This window comes from Aristolochia californica, unplaced genomic scaffold (genome assembly GCF_029961685.1).
Source record: "Aristolochia californica isolate CCGP_79_NKW_82.1479 unplaced genomic scaffold, dmAriCali1.0.hap1 SCAF_14, whole genome shotgun sequence".
NCBI lineage: Eukaryota > Viridiplantae > Streptophyta > Magnoliopsida > Piperales > Aristolochiaceae > Aristolochia > Aristolochia californica.
The window spans coordinates 9,916,121-9,937,417 of record NW_027181815.1 but is presented as its reverse complement, the minus strand read 5'-3'; the positions used below and the strand labels follow the sequence as shown (position 1 = coordinate 9,937,417).

Genomic DNA, 21,297 nt, shown 5'->3' with positions numbered 1-21,297 from the left:
AATCTACAGAGGTTATGCCCAATTTTAAGTAGAGGTATCCAATTTTATGTAAAATGCATACATAATTTTATATACAATTTATTTAACATGTATTTTATGCAAAGTTTTAAATGTAGGTTGGAGCTCGAACTTGGCTCGAGTTCGAACTCGAACTTGGTTAAAATTATTGGGTTCGAGCTCGATTACGATTTTAGGCTCGAGGCTAGGCTTGAACATAGGTAGTTTGGGCTCGATTCGATTTGATGCCACCCCTATCCTTGGGTACTATCCTAGATATGGATGTTGTAAGGTATGAATAAGTTGGGGTGTCATTGATGTAGTTAGCTTATGATTTTTTTCTTTTATTTACTCCTTTTAAGGTGAAGGGTATACTTATAATATTTACACTTTTTGCATCTATAAATAAAGCTTGGGGGTTAGACTAAAAGTTCATAACCTTATTCTTCCTCCTCTTTTCTCCCCAACGTGTTCTTTCATATTCCTCTCTCTCTTAGACTTCTCTCATCTCTTATCTCTTTTTCCTTCTTCTTCTTCTTTCTCTCCTTTACAAAAAAAACTTAATTTATAGAGTCCTAGAAATCGACATGGTATCAGAGCAGTGATTGATTTTGAGGACTCAAAGCTAGAGATCCAACACGATAAAAATTTATCTCAAGGCAAAAAGTGCGCCTTTTGAGAAGAAATTTCATTGTTGTCCCGTATGGCAGTAAGTATTTGATTTTCCTTTAATTTTTCAAGACTCACTACTCGTGCTTGTTGGAAATCATCTAAAAGTTTGGCTTGCAAACTCTGTTTCACATTGTTGTTGTTCGAAAACAACAACTTCCCTTGCTTAAGAAAAGTTTTGAAACAACAAAGTTCATAGAAAAGAGAAAACATAAATTTTCCTTACCAGAAGTTTGAGAGCTTAGAAACTAGATGTTTTATATGGAACTATGGAATAATCTTGTACATTGATCACTATTTCTGTATCTTGGCTTTCTCTAGGCTTGATGGTTTATGAACTTGAATTCATAGTTTCTTGGCTTAAATAGGCTCCTCGTTATTCATCCTTAACTTTCAAATAACAACAAAGTTTCATACTTGTTCTCTTCTCTGTTTTGAGAATATTTGTAGCAGTCTTCGATTAGCATAGGAGTAAGGGAGAACTCGATTTGATTTCTTGCTTCGTTACAATAGCAAGAGTGATTATCGTTTTGCTACTCTTGGTTCAACACAACTGAGACCTTGCACCTTGAATTCTTGAGTCCTTGAGTTATTGAGCTCGGAAGTTCTAGAAAATTGAGCCCGATTTTGAATTTTTTAAAGTTGACTGTTGTCCGAGAGGTTACTGGTATTATGCTCCTGATATAGTGCTAATCAAGAAGATAACAAGTTATGCATCATCGTTTTTTTATGTATGATCTTGTACGACGATGAAGAAGCGATGCTAATTTGAAAGGCTTTGTCTGCTATTGAAGAAGAAGGATAATTCGATGTTGCTAATAGGAAGCTTCACGTGTGTCAGCTTGTTGATATTATTGAAGAAGCATATCTCATTTGTATTGCTTGGGGCGTTTGGAGTTGTTACTGGTGCTTATAAACATACTTAAGCATGAGAAGCTACGGTCAATTAATTGGACAACTTTTGTTGTGGGCATCTCTTGCTTTTTAGTTCCTCTTGTCTCAAACTAAATTGTACTTGAGATCATCTATTGATTAAAGGTGTAGCAGCAAAATTACAACATTGAAGCAAGCTCTAAGATTTTATGGTATGGCTAGTTCTTGGTTTGGTATTCGAATTAATCACTGATGTCGTAAGCATGGAAGTAGCATCCATTACTGTTTTATTCACTCTTTTTTGTTTTTTAGAAGTCCCTGCAACTACTCTTGAATCTAGCAACGCTTGGTTTAATTATTCATTTCAAGAAGATTAACAACACTCAATTCAACTTATTATTGGCCGCTTATTACTCGGTTCCAGTTTACAATTTATTACTTGGTGCTCAACTTCCTTTCTCATGGTTGGACTTGTTGAAGATTATTTTATGTGTCCTTATTACACTTAAGGACTTTCATTATTTACATGTTATCCATTGTTATATAACAACATATGTGGTATGTGTTATTCAAGCATTAGCTCGTTAAAGCTCCTATTGAGACATTATTATTGAAAAAAAATCTTTGGTTGATTACGTTGGGTTCATTATTTATTGACTATTGTCGGTTTAATTTAACTTTAAGACTTTGGTTGATTCAAAGAGTTTAGTTCTACAATGTCTCTTAAGAAGCCCAAAGGGAAGAAGACTGTCTTTGTAGAGGAGTTTGAATTACTCAGAAAGATAAAGTATACGAAGACGTCTATCCTCATAAAGAATTTGAATCACTTAAAAAAATAAAGGACGTGATGGCACCAACTTTTTCACCCTTTTTTCCTTCAATTCCCCATTAACCTTTTACTTGGCAATTTTTCGCTTATCATCTTTTTTTTTTACTCTTGTTTACCTCATTTGGCCAACCATTTTGTGTGTTACTTTTTTTGGTCCTATATATATAGGTGTTTTTAAGTCCAATGATACTTTTTTATTAGTACCTTGGGTTTTTATCTCAGTCTTGTGAGTGATAGGCGTTACCCATTTTAGTGATTATTATCACTATTTTGTTCGAAATCCTTTGAGGTTAGTATCGACTTATGTTTTATCACCCATTTTTTACTTTTTGAGAATTTTTGTCCGGTTTTATACTTATACTTGGGATACCTTGATGGAGAAGATCTTTACTACATCTATTTTATCTGTTTAAAATTGGGATCATTGCCATTACCTCCCAGTTTGAGGGAAAATGTTAAAAGGTATGAATAAGTTGGGGTATTATTGTTGTAATTAGCTTATGACACAAGTTCATAACCCTATTCTTCCTCGTATTTCTCCCCAAAGTGTTCTCTCATCTTCCTTTCTCTCTCTTGAATGTCTTTTATCTCTTTTTCTCTCTTTTTCTCCTTTCTTCTTCCCTCTTCTTCTTTCTCTCCTTTGCCAAATAATGTAATTTATAGAGTCCTAAAAATCAACAATGGGAAAACTACAAAAGCTTTTATTGGTAATAAGATCTAATTTGAGATCTTATTAATGTCATTTTTAAGGAAATAGCCTAGAAATTTATTAAAAATTGATTTTATAGTAATTATTTAAATTATTTAAAATAAAATTTAAGAAATTATGTTGTATATAGCCAAGTTGACTTGAATTTAGACTTTGTGCAACATACGTTATCCAACAAACTCGATTAGGCTTCCTATCACGCAAAGATTTCAATTGGTCTTAGTCGGATGATTTGAGCAAGGGGAAGAAGGGTTTACTTCCCCTTCCCCTAGTCACTCTCACCGATTGTTTTTTAAGAGAATTTTTTTAGTATTTTTTTTTGGAAAACTCTCGTCACAAAATTTCAAGGAGATACTTTTCATGAAATGGAGAGGCACTAAAACTAGTAATGTCATCCTACTTTTCCACCTCTCCATGCATGACCAAGTTTTTCTCCTTAATCTTTTTAAAAAATTAAAATAACGATGAAAGAGTATTGGAACATTCCCTACATGGTGTCCCAATGGGAAAAGGTCCCCACTTTTTATTTGATTTCTAATTAAGAATGTGAGGGATGGGGGAAGGCTCATCCTACTAAGAAATTGCCCTAAATCTTTATAAGATTTTCCTTGGAGTTATTATTGAAAATCCTAGGAATGGGTCTATACTTTTGAGTCCACTTAATTGTTAACTGTATTTAAACTTTTCCTACGGTTTTATATCGGTGCAAACACACCCACAAGAATGACTTTCACTCTCATTTTTTCCATTCATAAATAGGGTTATTCACTTTGGCCCTGTTAGTGCCTTTTTTTTATGAAATGTTGGACAAATATTTCTAGTAAAAATATTTTTCTAGGAACCATTAGTGTCTCAAGGTTTTTTTGGAAACATATTTCTAGCTGGAAATTCTTACCAGGAATATCATATAATTTTCCAGCTGGAAAAACCATATGAAATTTTTTAATAAATATTTTACAATTAATGTTATACTACTTTTAGTACAAGACAAATTTTCATGATAATTTTGTAATTGAAATTTTATTTTACTAAAAATTTATGGGATAAGTATGGTAACCGTTGTACATGCATTTTTGTAGTTGACTAACTCATTTGCCTATCCAAATGTTCAGTTCTGCCCAATGTTGAAGCCGTGAAAATTTCTCACTTCACGAATCATTATAATGGTCATGAAAATTGAAGCTCTGGTAATTACAAAATTTATTTTTTCCTTACATGGTATACGGATCCGTATAACTTGGGGGTCACCCTGCCTGCTGTCTTCAAGCCCAAGGTGCAAAATTGATTTAAAAGAGCAATACCGAGTCGGTGGAGTGCCAGAGCCTTCGTCCCGAGAGAAGAAATCAGCCGAAACTGAAGACAATGGCGACGGCGATCGAGACGAAGCAGGCACCAGTAGTGGCAGAAGAGATGTGTTCCGCAAAACCAGGAAAACAGGGTGAGGGCCTTAGACAATACTATCTCCAACACATTCATGATCTCCAGCTCCAGGTCCGCCAGAAAACTCACAATCTCAACCGTCTGGAGGCGCAACGGAACGATCTCAATTCCAGAGGTTCGTCATGAAGCTGAAAACTTCTTTCAACTCTAGAGGCGGGTCACAATCTTTCGTGTTTTTCTCCGGTATTCATGTTTCTAGGGTTTGGTAGTGGGAATTGGGAAGAAGACGAGACAAAGTGATACCGCATCAGAGGTGAAAAAGAATAAAATCGAACACGCGCGCGGTTATAGCCGCTTTTTCTTAGGTCGCTCAATTTTCTAGGAGGGAACTCGTATTGGAGCCCTAGTTTGGTATTGGTATCTTAATTATCATTGTACTTTTGTTTTTGTTTTTGTCTGTCTTCTGATTTTTTGATGTCGTATTGTTTTTTTTAACAGATTTTTTTGTCGTATTATTGTGACTCTCGACTTAATGTTGCTTCCTGTTCTGAATTTTCTCTTGCTTGTTCTTTATTCAGTAACAGTTTATAATTTTGACGTGTCTATAGCATGGTTCAGTTATGAGCTAATAACTATGAGCGTCACCACCTTTCCTAATCCATTGTTAAGCTGCGAGGGTTTTAAGCAAGAAGGTTGTTTATGTCGAAAATTAGGATTAGGACTGTTATTACTGTTTAAGTGCTACTTTAATCTGTTTAAATGTAAGAACTTCTAAGAGGTTTGATCATTTGCTTCCTGTCTGATTTTTCCTACTAGGACTTACCTATGGCTCTGGGTACTCTGCTGGTTTGTTAGTTTCCTATATTTATGTTTTCAACGTATAAGAATTTTGGAGGATTAAAAATTATTATCAGAATGTTGTGGTTGTATGAATTATCGCATTCTGGATTCTAAATTTATAGTATCCAATCTTAAAAAAATAAAGAAAATTATACTTTCCACTTGTGCTCACCTGAAATTTTTGATATCTTTACTAAACAGTGCGGATGCTGAGAGAGGAGTTACAGCTTCTTCAGGAGCCTGGTTCATATGTTGGTGAGGTTGTGAAAGTTATGGGGAAATCAAAGGTCTTAGTAAAGGTATGTTTTGATTGTTTTATCTTCTATGAGAGAAAATATTTGACTTTCGCTATATGAAATTGTCAAAGACAGCAAATATGTACTTCACTTTTATTGCATTAAAATTGGTTGGTTTGTCAAAAATATTCTTCAAAGACAAACATTAGGTTCCTCTTAACAAATGCAATATGTGGAGTTGGGTTAACAAATCCTGTTTATGGAGTTGGCAGACTACCCATTTGAAGTGTTTTTTTTTTCTTGGCTTGAGGAAGTATTTTTCCCTTTGGTACTTATTGTGGTGATGCGTTGCATGCAGATGGGTTGCCATCATAATAATATGTGTGCTATGCTTAGTGAGGAGATCTGCTCTTAATTTTGATGAAATTCCCTTTATGTCTTTAATACGTCATTCCAAAGAAAACATAGGTAAATTTCAAACTGTGTATTTGTTGAGCAAGCAGACGATTTTTAGGTGTATAACAGTCCCCTTTGATCAGCTGCAAGGGTAATTTTGTGGGTTGTTTAGATATATATTGTTTTTCCATTAGTGATTCTTGTTTTAACAGGTTCATATGTTTTTCTAGATTACTTCCAATTCTCAGTGGTACGTATTTTCTTTATGTGAATACCAACTCTTTATGGACAGATGAATTGAAGCCTATATTGAAGCAAAATAAGAATACAAGAGAAGTATTATCTACTTCGAAAAAAATGTTTCCCTTCATGTAATTTCAGCAGTTGAACTCTGAGTTTCAGGCTTATATGATCTCTCCTCTAACTTTCTTATGTAATTTGGGTGCTCTTCTGCTCTTGTATAATGTTCTTTTACGTAATACCAATAGAAACTATTAGCCAAAATTCCTGTGTTTTAAGTTTTATCATATTGAATTTTTTGCATTTATGTTCGATGTACTGTATATCTCTAACCTTAGGTTCTTAGAGAGCTTTTCTATGTATTTGCTTCCTAATGGCCAACTGTATAATCGGCCTCTGTAGAAGAAAATATCAGAAATATGATAATCTTTCCTAAAGCTTTTTTCATCCTATTAATGAGCAAATTCTGTGTTCTAGTAGCATCTTCTGCAAGAGTGTGATTTGATTCAAAGTTAAACTATGCCTTTGCTCGGTAAAGTGCTATATACTGAATTGCTGAAGGTCATTCTCAAGCAATAATGGTTCATGACTCCTAAAAATTTGCATGAGTTGAACCTTTTACTTGCTAAGTAGCTAGGACTTCTTGTAATAATAAGAACGTAAGAGGTAGTGATAGGACTATGTGGGGTGGAAGGGATTTTCCACGAGTTAATATTTCATCCATCAAAGTTAAAAAAATATCATCAATCAAGTTTCATTATTTGACATTTTCCTACTTAAAGGTTTCCACGAAGTTGTGAAATCGACAACCTGTATAAGTTGTTTTATATATAATAAAGATTCAGGTGAAAAGTGGAGGAGAAAAGGAATGATAGTTCAGATTTTTTTTTTTTTTTTTTTGAAAATATGATAATTTTGTAATTAATGTTAGAATAGTAGGAGAAAGAGGAAGAAGAAGAAGAAAAAGAAAGGATACATGTAGGGTTAGACTAGTTCAGTAGTAGATCCCCTGCCACTCTCTAATTTAACAGTTGCACAAGTTAAATGGCAAATATGCTCTTACTTCAGAATGTGATAATTTATTGGTAGTTTAACCAAAACATCTTTCCCTTTCCCTTCTCAACTGTTTTGAAGCACATGTATCATTACATCCAACTTATTACAAAATGAAAAAAAAAAGTTATGAGATTGAAGCTTGAAAAATGTATCTCCTAGCTGATGTTATTTTGAAAAATGTGGAGTGCACATTTTCCTATTCACTAAACGATCTAGGATGACAAGGAAATCCACGTTAATGTGTCTTAAATGCTCATGAAATATAGGGTATCTATGCATATAGATAGTTGCCTTGGTGCACATGCAGTTTTCAAAGTGGCAGTAAACAAAGAACCCTTGGAACAAAACAAAAAAAACTGAACTCCTAGATCAATGATTTAATCCACATGAGCTCTGAATTTGCATGTGCTGTTATTTTGTGTTCATTGTTTTGTTGTAGACATTGCTGTTTCTATTGTGTTTTACTCTTTCTTGTAGCCAAATTTCCTCCAATAGGTGAGTAGAGCCATGGTGTAGGCCTCCTATCCACTAGACCCCCTATTTATCCTGCATCAAAGTTATGTACAATCTCCAAAGGTCCCTGTGACTTGTTGGCTAAACTCTTCCAGGAGCATTCTTTAAATGTTTCAAACTTCCATGTGCATTCTGATTGTTCTCGTGTTCTCCGCAATCTGTCTTACAACTCCATAATCTCAGTTCCTGTCAGATTCAAGTTGATCAAGTTTCCTACATTGTTTATAATGTTTCTTTTTATGTATCAAAACTCTAGTTATCATGCAAGTCCATGTGAAGTCTCATAGCAGTGTCCATGCAGACTTTCTCTAAAACTAAAACAAGTTCATCTCTCCCTTAGCATCCTACCTTGGCTTTTCCCCTCCAGAGAGCTGGTTGAAGCTAAACTTTGACGAGAGCTCCTTTGGCAGGCTATGTCCAGCAGCTGTATATGCACCATCAGAGATCGCTTGGTTCTTCATCCTCTTTTCATTCTCAGGACCAGCAGGTTTTTTGACTCCTAAGAGGCTGTAACTGGGGTTCTTTTATAATTTTCCACTTCAATGGTAATTGGAGGTGATTCAGCAATCATAATCTCATGGTTCACAAAGCTTGCTAACCCTGTTTGATGAAATTGTCTCCATCACTTGGAGACATTCTCTTTGATCTGCATAGTATTTGCTGATTCATTAGCCAAAGGTTTCTCTTGGCAACATCTTGTTCCGGTGAATGTTTTCCCTTTGTAAGTGTGGGGGTAAAACCCCCTCTTAATTTATACTCACTTTTTATCATCAATCAAAAGCTTGTCACTATTTCAATAAAAAAAAAAGGTTCTTCTCAATTTCTTTCGATCTCAATACTGCTGAAGCATCTGAACTGACCCAAATATTTGGTTCCAAAATTGTTGCCGACCCAATGTTTTTACTCTTCTATGCATATTATGAAACTATATATAATATCATCAACATATGTAATCACTTTTCAAAAATAATTACATTGTAGATACCACAAGACCCCATGATGGAGAAAAGACACAAAATGGTAATAATTAATCTCTCTTAAACCTAGTTGCTGATACAAATTGGAATGGAGAAAAGAAAGAACTTATCCCTTACATAATAGATAGCACAAAACCCAATGATGAAGAACAAACACAAAATGATAATAACTAATCTCTCTTAAACCTAGTTTTTTTTTTTGATAAAAATGTATTTATATTAACAAGAGAAAATTAAAAAGGAAGAGGGAGTAGATCCCTCACAACAAGAGATTGCAGGGATGCTCCCTGTTTAGCTAGCACATCTGTAGCCGAATTTGCAGATCTCGGAATGTGAGACCAAATAGTGTAGTGAGGTAATAACTAAAATCTCTCGAAAGATGTCCCAATGGCGCCACGGTGGATGGGAAGCACGCTCGCACCATCCAATGACCACTTTCGAGTTTCCTTTAATGTGAATGAGACCACTGCAGTTGTCTCTGAAAATGCGAAGCCCATTGAGGAGGCCATAGAGCTCAACCGACGTAGAATCAAAAATGCCTAATGGACCGGCATAAGATAAACAATTGCCAGATGGATCCGAAATAACTCCCCCAAAACCAGCGATCCCCGGATTGCTGAGAGGAGCCATCAAAATTCAACTTTAGGTATCCAGCTTCCGTGGGGGTCCACTCCTGCATTGTTGGAGCCTTGATCCCAAAGTGCATCCTTGCCAAAATACTCCAGTTATCACGGATAGAGGTTCCTTTGAAGGATGAAAAAACCTTCTTAGTTAGAAGCCAAGAGGATATTTGCCTCGACACCCTGTCCGCTACTCTTACTTTTGATTCACTTTTATCATCGAACCGCCTTTGGTTGCGTTCATTCCAGAGCCCCCATGGTACAAAACTGGTACATGCGGAGATTATCACTTTTCAGAGACCAGGAATGGGGAGGCCAACGATCGACTTGCAGAAGGAGATCAGATCAACTGATATACAGATTACAGCCCCATCTTGCATAGAACAGAGGTCCACACATTCCATGAGAAGGAGCAATGTAAAAGAATATGACTGGCGGTTTCTGCTTCAGTGCTGCAGAAAGGACAGAGGGGGTCGATAGATGCGTGGCCCCTTCTACTAAGCACATCAGTCGTGAGAATCTTACCCTAGCAAGCGTTCCACATGAAGAATTTTATCTTTGGAGGTGCGCAAAGACGCCATACAAAGTGGATATCATGCTCCCTTTGCGTCGAATCCCAGCCATTAATGTAACTGTATGCAGATGAAACTGAAAATGTGCCACTTTTATCAGGCCACCAAATAAGCTTGTTCGCATCGGAAGGTCTCATTCTGACAGAATTCAAGGAGCCTAATAAACTACTCGCTTCCAAGGCTTTTGAGTCTGAAAGGCCCCTTCGAGGGTGCAGGTTCAGACCCCCCCTCCCCCCCTCAAAAGCATCGACAATTGACATCTCCCTTTGTGTAGGAAGGAGGAATTCCGCAAAGGCTCTTGCCCTGTCCACAAATCATCCCAAAATTTAAGCGATCGACCGTTTCCAACATAGAATCTACTGGTTGAGGAAAATTTATGAAGAAGTGGGTACAGTGATCTCCATATTGAGGCTAGTCCTCTCCGATTTCCACTAGACATCCACCAAGGAGAGTTCCAACCCAGCTTGGCACGAACCATATCCTTCCATAGATTAGAAGAATTAGTGTTGAACTTCCATAACCATTTAAAGAGCAAAGCTTGGTTCATTTCTTTTGTTTTTCGAATCCCTAGTCCACCCAATCTCTTTGGCAGACAAACATCATCCCATCTGACCAAATGATATTTAAATGTATCACTTGATCCCCTCCAGAGAAACCTTCTTTTCATCTTATCCATGGCTTTACATACAGAAGAAGGGCAAGGAAAAAAAGACAAAGTATAATTTGGGATGCTCACAATACGACTTAAGGAGGAGTAGCCTACCGGCTTTACTTAGGAGACGCCCCTTCCAAGTTGCTAATCGGTACTCCATCTTTTCGACCACCGGGTTCCACAAACTTTGGGAGCCCATTGAAGAGGGGGAGGCTAGTATTTGAACAACCAAATAAATTTGCCATCTCTGCAAGAAGCTCAGGGCCAACATTGAATCCTATGAGGGAGGTTTTCCCCCAATTAATTTTCTGCCCAGACGCTAATTCAAAGAGGCCCAAAACTGCTTTGATCTTTTTGGCTCCATCAATATTTCCAATTCCAAATAATATGGTATCACCCGCATACTGTAGAATAGGGATATTAAAAGCTTGCTGGGGACTAGTAGGGGGAAGCCATCCAAGATTAACAACCGAATAAAACATAGTGGAGAGGAATTCTGCTACTATATTGAATAAGAGTGGAGAGAGAGGGTCACCTTGTCTGATCCCCCTAGTTCCTTTGAAATAGCCGCATACCTAACCATTGAGGATGAGGGAATACGATGCCAAGCCCACACAACTTCTGATCCAAAATCGCCATTTTTCTCCTAAGCCCTTTTTTCCATTATCTCATCAAGCAGGATCCAATTTACTCTGTCAAAAGCTTTTTCCAGATCAAACTTAAGGGCGATTCTCGGGTCCTGATTATGCCGAAAGTGATCCATGAGCTAGTGGGCTGCCATTGTTGAGTCTAAAATTTCTCTCCCCTTAAGGAAAGCTCCTTGCCCTCTGTGGATGACGATAGGAAGCAGTACTTTTAAACGATGAGCTAGGATTCTTGCAATAATTATATATGCACTCGTAATAAGATTGATTGGGCGAAAATCCTCTGGTTTCTCAACACTAGCTTTTTTCGGAACCAAAGTGATAAAAGAGGCACCGATGCTATGGAAGGTGATGCCATTTCTAAAGAAACCATGAATCATTGCAATAATATCTTCTTTGAGTCGAGACCAAAATCTTTTTAGAAAATCTCCATTGAAGCCATCAAGGCCAAGGGCCCTATCGCTTTCCATGCCCAAAATTGCCCGCTCAATTTCTTCATAAGAGAAAGGGGACTCAATCAGTGAAGCGGCTATTGGAGAGAGTCGAGAGAAGTTCATGTGTTGAAACTTCGGCCGATTGGGGCACTCCTCCGAATATAAATCTGTAAAAAACTTAATCAATTCGTTAGTAATCGAAGTCCGACACAACGTTACCACATTATTAATGCATAATGAGGTAATTCAGTTGGATCTCCTCTTTGTCGAGGCAATGGTGTGGAAAAATTTAGTGTTTGCATCCCCCTCTTTCAGCCATTTGAATCTGGCTCTTTGCTTCCAACGGATCTTCTCTTGGTGCAAAATGGTATTAAACTTAGAATTTAGAGAAATTCTGGAAGAAAACTCATCAGAAGTTAGGTACTTTTGTTCCTCCACCAGGTCCAGGGCCGCGATCTGAGAGAGAAGGGAGGCCTTCTTGGTACCCCAAAGAGGCATGTCGACTAGTAGCCCACTCCTTTATTTTTCCTTTTATGAATCTCAGCCTTAGAGGGAAGGCTCACTCCCTTCTACCAAAGCTAGAACCTTCAACCCACCAACCATTGATAAGAGCTTCAAAATTATCCTCCATCAACCATGAGTTTTTGAAATGGAAAGGAGAGGGCCCCCATTTTTCAAAAACTGTGGTCAACATGATAGGCCACCAATGATCAAACCCTACCTTATTGAGAACTCGTCCAGTAACATTCCCAAACAGCTGCATCCAATCATGACATGCCAAGAAACGGTCCAATTTTGATAGGATAGGTTGCTGCTGGCCGTTTGTCCAAGTGTAGTTCTTTTCAGAGAGAGGAATCTCATCCAAACCACATTTGCCAATGAAGTCCGAGAAGCCTCGCATTGAGGCAGAAATTCGGGTTGACGAAGGTTTCTTCTCATGACAGTATCTGATTGCTTTGAAATCCCCCGCAAATATCCATGGGAGAGTCCAATTCTGCTGAAGTGAACTGAGCTCATCCCAGAATAGGCTTTGCTCCCTATACTTGGTCGGACCATACACGCCGCCCATGCACCAAATTCTGTCGGAGGAGAGATCTCTAATTTGGATACCCAAAGAGAAACAACCCTCAATGACATTAAGAGAATCAAATTTCGTCGTGTCTCAAGCTATAAAGATCCCTCCGGAGTGACCAATAGCATTTACCGCCACCCACTTAATTGAGGGGCATGACCAGAGCTCCTTGGCAATGTCATCTGTCATCTTTTGACATTTTGTTTCTTGGAAGATAATCATAGATGGCTTGAACTGGGAAAGGAAGCTGGATATCATGCTACGCTTCTAGACAACACCAATCCCTCTGACATTCCAAGATATCAAAATCATTTGATACCTCGAATTTTGACTCCTGACACAGTACTATCACCAGGCAACTGACCTTTATAGACAATGCCCATAAGGCATGCCAAATGCATCATTTGATTCCATGTCTCGTCGTCATATCTATGACGTTCCACTTGGAGTTCCTCCACAAGACGAGTTGATCTGTCATTAGGAATAGAAGGATGTTGAGCAAAGTATTTCTCTCAGGGAGACGAAGAGATTCACCCTGAGGAACATCATTTTCCATGCGCCTTCTTTTTCTTTGATATGTAGTCAGGACAAGGGGAGATACTGGGTGTAAAGGAGGTGTGTTTTCTAGGTCTGGATGGTCAGGATATCCGGGTTCCATGAAGAGACGGTTGGGAAGAAGGCTCGTGGGTGGACTCGGGAAAGTTGAAAAAAACGAAGTGGACACGGGGGAAAGTGTATTTTCAGGGTTTGTGAAGATTGATGAGGTAGACCTTTCTGGCAGAGGCGACGAGAGACCTGATGAAATTTGACAACTTGGAGCCGAAATATGAGAAGACTCCATCTTGGGGTTCGGGAAAGGGAGTGTGTAGTCTGACGCATTTTCTTTTTGGGAGCCCGGTTTTAAATTTGGATCAGATAAAGTGGACTCGTTAACCAAAGCTAAATTTGAGGGGACACATCTCGGGGATCTCACCTGACACTTTAAATTTGAATTTTGAAATGTTTGGGTTGGAGCCCGAGGGGCTTTGGATATCGGGACATATAGAGTGGATGGTGAATCTGACACATATCTCACTTTTTAATTTTGGGAATCTGGGATTGATTTAAACCCTTCTGTTAGAGGGGCATCGTGAGTTGGGACCACACCAGATCTCGAAGAGCTACCCAAAGAAATCAAACCCGAGTTTGAGTTTGAATCAGAACTCGGGAGTGATGTGGACTCACCTGAACAGAAGGAGTCTTGTTGAGTTCCCACTGAGTTGACTCATAGGGGCGTCAAGCAGGTTGGGAACTCAGGAGTCGTGCGTCTCCTTCACGTCCAGTGACACTTCGGCGACCTCAAAATATTGGTTTCCCCAAAAGAAACCTCGATCCATACAAACTTCTCACCGAAAATAAGTTTCAAGAAACAAGGTTCAATCCAGCGTGAGTTTGGGTCTACGAAAGCCGTTGCAACATCAAGCTTTGATTTCTTCGACGTGGTATTTGACCACTGTATCAGGTTTCCGAATGAGCTGAAAATTTGATTTAGCACTTCATCTGTCCATAGTTTGATTGGGAGGCCTCGGACCGAGACCCATTGTCCGAGAGGTTGGCACATCGGGGTCTCTTCCCATGCTGACACCAAAATGCCATCTTCCTTCAGCCGATTCCCCTTATCTAGAATATCTTCTACCTCCTCCCTCGATTTGAAAATAACCAGCCATTTCCGGGGCTCCATCCAAGCTATTTTGGGCTCAAGCTGGAAGGAGTTGCGGAACCATTGCTTGAGACTTGTGCTATTCCAGCACTCATATATTGCCGCCACGATTACGCCATTATTGAGCTTCATCTTTCCGGTTACGAAGGTGTTTGAGGGTAAGTTTATAGACAGGTTTTGGGCCGTGAGGTAAGGGATTTTCTGGGGGGGGTGGGAGGAAGGTGATGTTTGGAGTTTGTGTATTAGGGGTTTAGGTTTACCTGGTTGGGAGTTTGAAGGGGAGGGAAGTGATAGAGGTCATTTCTGGGGGGGATCTTACTTTTTAAGTTTCTCGTCGGAGGGACCTCGACAAACTTCTCACCTATGGCTATGATCGAGCTTCACAATTCTTTCTAGTAGTGAGAGGACCCAAAAATTTCTGGTAGGTGGACGCGCGCCATGATGGTAGTCCCCCTTCCCTAGATTATCTTGAGCTCTCTAATCCCCTTTTTCCGAAACACATAAAGGGAGAAAGAGACCTCTTCGATCCGGATTTCACGTAGTCTCGGTGCTCTCCTCGTATCCCCATCCTCGAAACTTCGCGCAAAATCCAAAATTGAAGCCAGAGGGATCGAAATGAAAGAGCTTCTTCGTCCATTTCTAATCGTGATTCATATTACCTTTTCCCTTTGCCCTTGCTTAAGTTCCAGAGAGATTTCTGACTCACCGCAAGCCCACGATGATTTCCAGGCTTTAAGATTTCCTTTCCTTGCCGAAGATCTTCCTTTCGCCGTGCTCCAGGATCCATCTTCCACCGTCGCCACCGTTTTTCCGCTGTTTGCTGGCCAGTGTGAGCCTCCCCATCGTCGATGATTCCAGGTTGGGGAGGTCGGCGTGCTTCTTTCTCTTGTTCCCCTATATGTGAGGGGGATGTTTGAGGGGACCCATGCTTAGGCACCGAAGTCGCTCTTCACGCTCTCTCTACCAATGCAAATTGGAACATAGAAAATAAAGAACTTCTCCATTAGGAACAAATTGTTAAGTTGTGGAGCCTAATCAACGGCCCACGTTGAGTTGGTACGCGGATTGACCTTCGCGGTAAGGTCGTCGTGGGGGTTGGAAGGGGCGTGGGATGCCCCCTTCCTGGGGGTGGAGTCCCCGCCTAGTCCACGATATCTTAATTGCTATTTCATTAAAGGAAGTTTGGGAATTTTACTCTTGTATTACGGTTGCCCTAGTTTTCTCTATATATTTGGGGTGTTGCTATTAGGGTTTTATCATCATTCGAGGAGCATTGGTTGCGACCGAGAGAGGTTAGAGAAAAACAACACCTGTAAGTGTGTGCGATCTTTTTTGTAAACTATTTCATCTTCGTAGTGGATTACTGCAATGGTGGAAGACAGGACGTAGTCTCACCTTGAGGCGAACGTGTATAAATCTTGTTGTGTTTTTCTGTGTTTGCTTTTTCCTTCTTCTGCGTTTATTATTATTGCTCTCGTTAGTTTGGAATTAGGGCATCTAATTCCTAACACAGATGATATCATGCTTGTTTTTTTCTTTGAAATGTTGTCGTTGGTATTTGTTAATAAGAGATTAATATACAACCGACTGTTTTAAACTTTCCAATTCAACATTGATGGGCAAGTTGCATAATGGAGATTATGATTTTTGTTTTTAGCTGCACCCATTCTGTTGTGGTGTTTAAATAGATTAACTATGAAGTAAAACACCATTCACTGCACAGAAATCATAACTATCTTTCTGTACTACTCCAAATCATTATATAAATAAAATACATAACCTTGTATTAAAATTCAGTTTTTATTTCATAGTGAAAAGCGTTGCAAACACATTATCTGGGCTGTCTTTACAACAGACTTAAGAGGCACGGAGGAAGGTGCTCAAACTTGTCCTTCTCCTCCAACTCTAGTTTTTTATGAATCTACTCGCCTAACATTCTGAAAAGAAGGACAAGAAGATAAAGAAGAAAAAAATTGAGAAGTACTAGACATATGAGTTGTACCGGAGTCAATTACCCAAGATGAGGCTGGATGAAACAGGCTGAATTACCTGAGTGAGTGGTGGATGACCTGAGACTGGCTATGGCTGGCTGGCCACTAGAAGTGGGTGTAAAGGCTGACATAAACTGCTGCAACATGTGTTGGAGGTCGTCTTTAGTGACTACCATATATTCAGGCCGAGAAATACCAAACCCAATCTGTGAACCTTGTTCTACAATATTTACTATTGGGGGTTTGCCATACGTAATCCAGCATTTATCTGAAAGATGATTGGTTTGGCCACAATGAGTGCATGGTTTAAAGCCCTCACTCTCTCTACCTTTGCCTTGTCCTTTAAAGTTTGATTTTTTTGAAAAAGCTTCAGGCGTAGAAGAGGAAATTAAGGCAGAGGATCACCTTTAAGAATTGTTGAAGCAATAGCTGGCTTAGCTCTTATCACTTGTGAGAGTGCATCTTCAAAAATTGATTTTGCCTTGCTTGCAAGGATCTGAACTTGTATGCCTTCAAATTCAGGTTCGAGGCCATGAAGGAACCTTGTGAAGCCCACATTACTTGGCAATTGACAGAATGCCCATGCATTTGAAAGCACTATCAGAAATGGAGATGTGATCCTTTTATTTGTTTTAGAAGGGAAAACAGGCTTGTGATGCAAGCTAATTCACAAGCTTCACACTCAGATGATTACATAGACTCGAAAACAAAGAAATGGCTAACAATGTTTCAGCTGATATCAACAACCAAGCCACAAGTGGTGTTAGTGAGGTCATGTTTTGGCACTAAAAACACATATTTGTACCAACATCTTTTTAGAGCTATGTATTTGATTTTTCTGGTTTCTCTGGAACACCATTTCTGGAGGAGCAAATGGTCCTTTGAAAACAATAGATGTATATATTACTGGGCCATTAGTGTTATGAAATGCCTTGACATGGTCTGTGCTTTCTTTGTTGTCCCTCTTTTACTTCTGTTGGGAATTGATGGGTCTAAGTATGCAGAGGTCTTATACTTCTACAAGTAACTTAGTGACAGGTATGTAGCTGATGATGGAGGCATATGTTTGACCCATTTTTTCTGCCAATTTTATGTTAGCAGCATCATATTGTTCTTGAAGACATAATGACTTGCATAAATCCTTTATACTTTTTTGTATGTATATGCACCTAGTTACCATTGTGGATCAAACCAATTCTAGATCAACTTTGCAGACAGTGGATCAGTTAGCTTGCTTAGAGAAGAGATTGTGTTAGTAATTGTTCTTCTTCATTGAGAGACGGATTAGATGCTGAAAGATGTTATTTTAGACCCTTCTCTCTATTTTTTTCTCTCTGTATCTATCTTTCTCTTTCAGAGAATGCAGTTGTTAATTGAAAATAAAAAATAAATCAACAACTGGGAAATGGTATGTATCCAAACTTAACCGAAATTCTCTATGGGTACGCATACTTGTTACTTTCAGACCTCCCAGAAGCATGTCTTTTTTTTTTTAACCTACCATCTCCATGAGTATATTTCCTATGTGTTTAAGTTGTTTTGGTTACGTTGTTTTATGGATTGTCATTGGGTTTGAATCCTGTCATGCATTCCACATGGATGCATGGATTATATTTTATTGGTTTTAGATGTTGATATGTAAATTACAAACTTATATTGTTCTCTATGATCCATTTTCTTGTTGCATCTGCTTTTCAGGTTCACCCTGAAGGGAAGTATGTTGTTGATGTTGACAAGAACATTGATATCACAAAGATTACTCCATCCACTAGAGTTGCTCTTCGAAATGATAGCTATGTACTTCACTTGATTTTACCAAGCAAAGTTGATCCATTAGTCAATCTTATGAAAGTGGAAAAGGTTCCTGATTCTACATATGATATGATTGGTGGACTTGATCAACAAATTAAAGAAATAAAAGAGGTTAGTCTCTGATTCTTTGTAAGACTTTATACTATCTCTACACTATGATCAAACTGGACTTTACAAGGTTCTCTTTTTTACTCAAAGAAGTTAACATATAAATATGACCTTCATGCATTCATTTTTTTTCAGGTCATTGAACTCCCAATCAAGCATCCTGAATTGTTTGAGAGTCTTGGGATTGCACAGCCGAAGGTACTTTCTACTCTTATTTAAATGGCTTTTTTTTTTTTGTAGAATTGAAAGATAGAGAGGATTAAAGAGGAAGAAAAAGGGGAAAATAGGGAGACAAAGAAAGAGGGAGAGACAGCCTTGAAGAGCTGCATTGAGTAAGGGCTGAAAAAGTTGAACCCTCTTATCCCATTTTTTTAAGTGAGTTTAGCATAAAAGGACTGTTCTGCTCTTATTACAGTAATACTCATAACTCCTGGAATACATGTCAGAATAGAATGAAACTTGAAACATGAAGTCATGATACGTAGTCTAGCTTGCTGTAAACATGTGAGATCCATATTATAATGTAATGATCAAAGTACCCCTATATCAATATTCTAACACTTTTCCCGTGTCCACTTTTAACTTAGTTCCTGAGGGATTTTTTTTTTTTTTTTTTTTTTCTGGATTCTTTCTGATAGATCTACTTGCTTGAGTATTTGTATGAATTTCTTTATGTTTATGATGACTTGGTACACAGGGAGTTTTGCTTTATGGACCACCTGGAACAGGAAAAACTTTACTAGCAAGAGCTGTGGCTCATCATACAGACTGCACATTTATCCGGGTTTCGGGTTCTGAATTGGTTCAAAAATACATTGGTGAGGGTTCTAGAATGGTTCGTGAACTATTTGTTATGGCAAGGTTTGTTTTATTTATCCAGAGGATGATTTCTCCACAATCTTAACTTCCTTTGCATTTAAAACATCAAGCAAGAGACATACCAGTTTGCAGAAAGCAAGTGGCTCCATCTATTTGATGTCCATCTGAGTATGTGCTTGTAACTTTCTATTTTATGAATATAATAGTTTTGTCTTTTGTCTGCGACAGAGAACATGCTCCTTCCATCATTTTCATGGATGAAATTGATAGTATTGGATCTGCACGAATGGAATCTGGAACTGGTAATGGTGACAGTGAGGTGCAGCGGACCATGCTTGAGCTTCTTAATCAGCTAGATGGTTTTGAAGCATCAAATAAGATCAAAGTATGGTTAGGTCTTCTTTTAGTTTAGGTGAAACTCTTTTAGTTCAGCTGTTAGACTTTGTTTTTATTCTTAATGCTAATATGTGTTTTTTATAACTTGTCAAAAAAAAAAAAATGTGTTTTTTATAGGTGTTGATGGCTACAAATCGTATCGATATTTTGGATCAAGCACTTCTCAGGCCTGGCCGAATTGACCGAAAAATTGAGTTTCCTAATCCCAATGAAGAGGTGAAGTTGCAATCTTCAGGATTGTCATGATATCTTTGTTTCTTCTTAGAGTTTCTGTTCTGGTATTCTATTGCTTTAAGGTTCTTAACCTGAGCAAGAGCCTTCTAATTTCTACTGCATCATTGACCAAATGTTTTCTCCAGTAAAGTTGGCACATGGTGATTCATATCTGCTTTTCTAGGTAGTCTTTTTGCTAATTAATTGTTTGGTGATGTGATATTGTAACACACTCTTGTTGTGTTATATAGTCTCGATTGGACATCTTGAAGATACACTCAAGAAAAATGAACCTGATGCGTGGAATTGATTTGAAGAAAATAGCTGAAAAGATGAATGGTGCCTCAGGCGCAGAGCTTAAGGTCCGTCTCATTCATTCCCAAACTAACAAGTATTCATAAAGTACATGTTTTAGTGTGTTCATCTCTGGCCATTTTACATGAGGTGTGGGCACAAATTTGGCAGGGTAGTAAACCGTTCTATTGAGATTGTTTCAGTCTTCCTGCAGTGTCTATAGATATTTTTGTGGATTCTTGCTTGATTAGCTTGTAGTAGTAAGCCAGTAGTGCGAACACATTGATTTGTATAATTTGTCAGAATTTAATATTGCTCTGCCAGTAAGAAAACTGATAAAAAAGAAAGAATTTGGAACTTTTTTTGCCGAATTTCTGCAACTCTTCTTTCTTTGCGTAGGCGGTATGTACGGAAGCGGGGATGTTTGCACTGAGGGAAAGAAGAGTCCATGTGACACAGGAGGATTTTGAGATGGCTGTCGCCAAGGTTATGAAAAAGGAGACCGAGAAGAACATGTCTCTAAGAAAGCTCTGGAAGTAGGCTCTTTTGTTTTGTTTGTAGATCATAGCAAATCAATGATAATACTTCTATTATTTCCTACAATACTGTGATATACTTCTTAAGTATATTTAGCATACTCAGTTGCATCTGGCTCGACCCTACACAGTGAATTGCTGTTGATTTTAAGCGCTAAAATAGCTTGAGTTTTAACTTTATATTTCTCCACTTTCCTGTAAAAGTAGAGAATGTAAACGGCACCTTGTGTACTCAAATTGTTGAAGATATTAATGCTGTTGAAGCTCCTCTGTTTGATGTCAAACAAGGTATTTTACTCTCCCAAGCCTAATGCGTTAATGCAGGGAACGTTAAAACAAGGAACGGTTTTTTCTACCTGTACAGACCCCTATGTGGGAGAAGCTATAGCATGACTGTTTTGCCTTACCTTTCAAGTGGTTGTGTATAGAGATGGATTTTTTTCTTCTTCTTTTGTGTTATATGTGTAGGATGGGTTCTGTTTTACTGTGTTATATGAGTAGGATGGGTCCTCTTTTACTGTGTTATATGAGTAGGATGTGTCCTTCTTTTGTTATAAATGTCATTTAGGAATAACAGCTAATTATCTCATACTGGCTCATTAATTAGATTTATAATACAGGAATTGCTTGCTTTATAGTATAACACAAAAGTTGCATATTTGATATGCTGATATTATAATAAGAAGATCAAAATATATACTCAACCTAGAAAAGCTCAAC

The 21,297-nt window shown here is 38.2% G+C and overlaps 1 protein-coding gene across 1 annotated transcript; it reads left to right on the top strand.

The window, feature by feature from the left end:
* Positions 1-4,325: 4,325 nt before the first annotated feature.
* LOC137949512 (26S proteasome regulatory subunit 8 homolog A-like) lies at positions 4,326-21,022 on the top strand. The gene is made up of 9 exons (XM_068795574.1): positions 4,326-4,632; positions 5,499-5,596; positions 18,098-18,322; positions 18,455-18,517; positions 19,017-19,180; positions 19,367-19,523; positions 19,652-19,750; positions 19,999-20,109; positions 20,441-21,022. Exons 1-9 carry the CDS (start codon positions 4,440-4,442, stop codon positions 20,579-20,581), a joined length of 1,251 nt encoding a protein of 416 aa, XP_068651675.1. The 5' UTR covers positions 4,326-4,439; the 3' UTR covers positions 20,582-21,022.
* The last annotated feature ends 275 nt before the right edge of the window (positions 21,023-21,297 follow it).